Source organism: Musca vetustissima, unplaced genomic scaffold, assembly GCF_032173495.1.
Source record: "Musca vetustissima isolate MV318-11 ecotype Yass unplaced genomic scaffold, APGP_CSIRO_Mvet_v1 utg29175, whole genome shotgun sequence".
In the NCBI taxonomy this organism is placed as follows: domain Eukaryota; kingdom Metazoa; phylum Arthropoda; class Insecta; order Diptera; family Muscidae; genus Musca; species Musca vetustissima.
This window is the reverse complement of record NW_026878131.1, coordinates 1-1,701: the sequence shown is the minus strand read 5'-3', so window position 1 is coordinate 1,701 and position 1,701 is coordinate 1. Positions and strand designations below refer to the sequence as shown.

At 32.7% G+C, this 1,701-nt stretch overlaps 1 protein-coding gene across 1 annotated transcript; it reads right to left on the bottom strand.

The window, feature by feature from the left end:
• Positions 1-271: 271 nt before the first annotated feature.
• On the bottom strand, positions 272-1,383 carry LOC133322928 (uncharacterized; the record flags this gene model as incomplete). The annotated part of the gene is made up of 2 exons (XM_061531879.1): positions 272-595; positions 699-1,383. Coding segments are annotated over 2 exons (1,009 nt in total), but the record flags the coding sequence as incomplete, so codon positions are not given.
• Positions 1,384-1,701: the final 318 nt, after the last annotated feature.

Genomic DNA, 1,701 nt, shown 5'->3' with positions numbered 1-1,701 from the left:
GGAAAACAATGGCTGCATTTGCCTTAAATTTCGAATTCAAAAATAAGTCATCACGGAATTTTTTGCCTTCGGGTGTATCAGCAGAAAAGTTGGCTAAATTGGCATGCTCATTAGATTCTAAAAGACATACCGCGGTTGTACCAAATGTGGTATTGAAACCTATATGAAAATAATACAAACAAATAATAAGAATCGATTTGAAATGAACAAATTATTATAACAATTTACCTAAGTAACCATATTTCAACATCACTTGATGTAATTCACTTAACGATGGTATCGATCCAGCATATTCCAACATTTTCAAATGTTCTACCAATCGTTCATGGTAATAACGTATGAAATAATCGAAACTATCTACCTTTATTGATTGTTCTGTCGAAGACATTATAAAGTACCAGAGATCCTGGGCTGGGGAGTCGTATTTGCAGACTTGATAATCAACAAAATAGGTATTCACAATTTGGCCGGTTTCATCGTGTTTAAACATGATATTATTTAGCCAACTATCACCATGATTCAGAACATTGAATTCTGTTGGATCAACCTGGCCTAAGCGAATACTTATATCAATCATATTATCTAAGAGAGTGGGCTGAAATAAGTAAAATAATTATTTGAAATTATTAATATTAAACATTTGTTACTCAAAATATTAGAAATATTGCATATTTTAATATTTTAATCACAAAACTTACCACTTTATCCAAATACCCCTCATTGTTCTCGAACTCATTGAAATATGCAGCAAACTTTTTCCTATCGATGAGTTCAAACATTGCTCGACTTTCTTCGGTGTAGATACCTTTGTGCAGTTGTTCTGGGAAGGGACCATTCACTTCAACATATTTTGCCGATACAGCATGGAATTGAGCCAATTTGGTAAGGACCAATTGGGTATGAGTCATGTCCAAACCTTCACGTCGGTTGCCACATTTAAAACCACTCTCAGAGAGATCTTCCATAATTATCACATCGGTACCAACATCTTTGCTGAATTTATATGCCTTAGGTCCAAAATGTACTTTACAATTATATTTCGAATATAATTCTTCAAATTCTGGTAAATATTTTGTATACATAAGTATTTCTTTTTTAAAGAAATTCCATACGGAAACCATGTCATTTTCTTCTTCAGATGCGAGTGGGAATTTGAGGATATATGATTTGGTAACATTGCTGCCGTCCTTTAGCAAGGCATCAACTTTTACTCTTAGCAAGCTAGAGGCATAATTATCACCAGATTTGGTAGCTGAGTTGGCAGTGATATTGGTAATCTTTTCGAAATCGGGAAAATCAGATTTTAGAATATCTTCAAAATGTTCTGCGTCAACCCAGGAAGGAACTTTAACTTGTTTCATTTTCAGTTGTGGTGTTTCAATTCTAAAAAGAGATAATTTAATTAAATATGAGACAAAATATTTAAAAATAATTTGAAGTCGTAATTGAATAATTAAGTCGATTTTTACTTTTATAGAATGTTGTGCTTTTGATTGTGGGCCGATATTGTCCAGGTACCCTGTAAACGAGTTACATATAGAACTTTTGGGAATATTTTACCGATACGAAGCAAAACACACATCCTTTCGTTGTATTCGAATTTTAATTGTGGTAGAAAAACTAACAAAAATTATTTTTTAGAACATTTGGTACCATAGTCCAAAAAAGAATCGGTCCATAATCGTGACCTATACATTGATT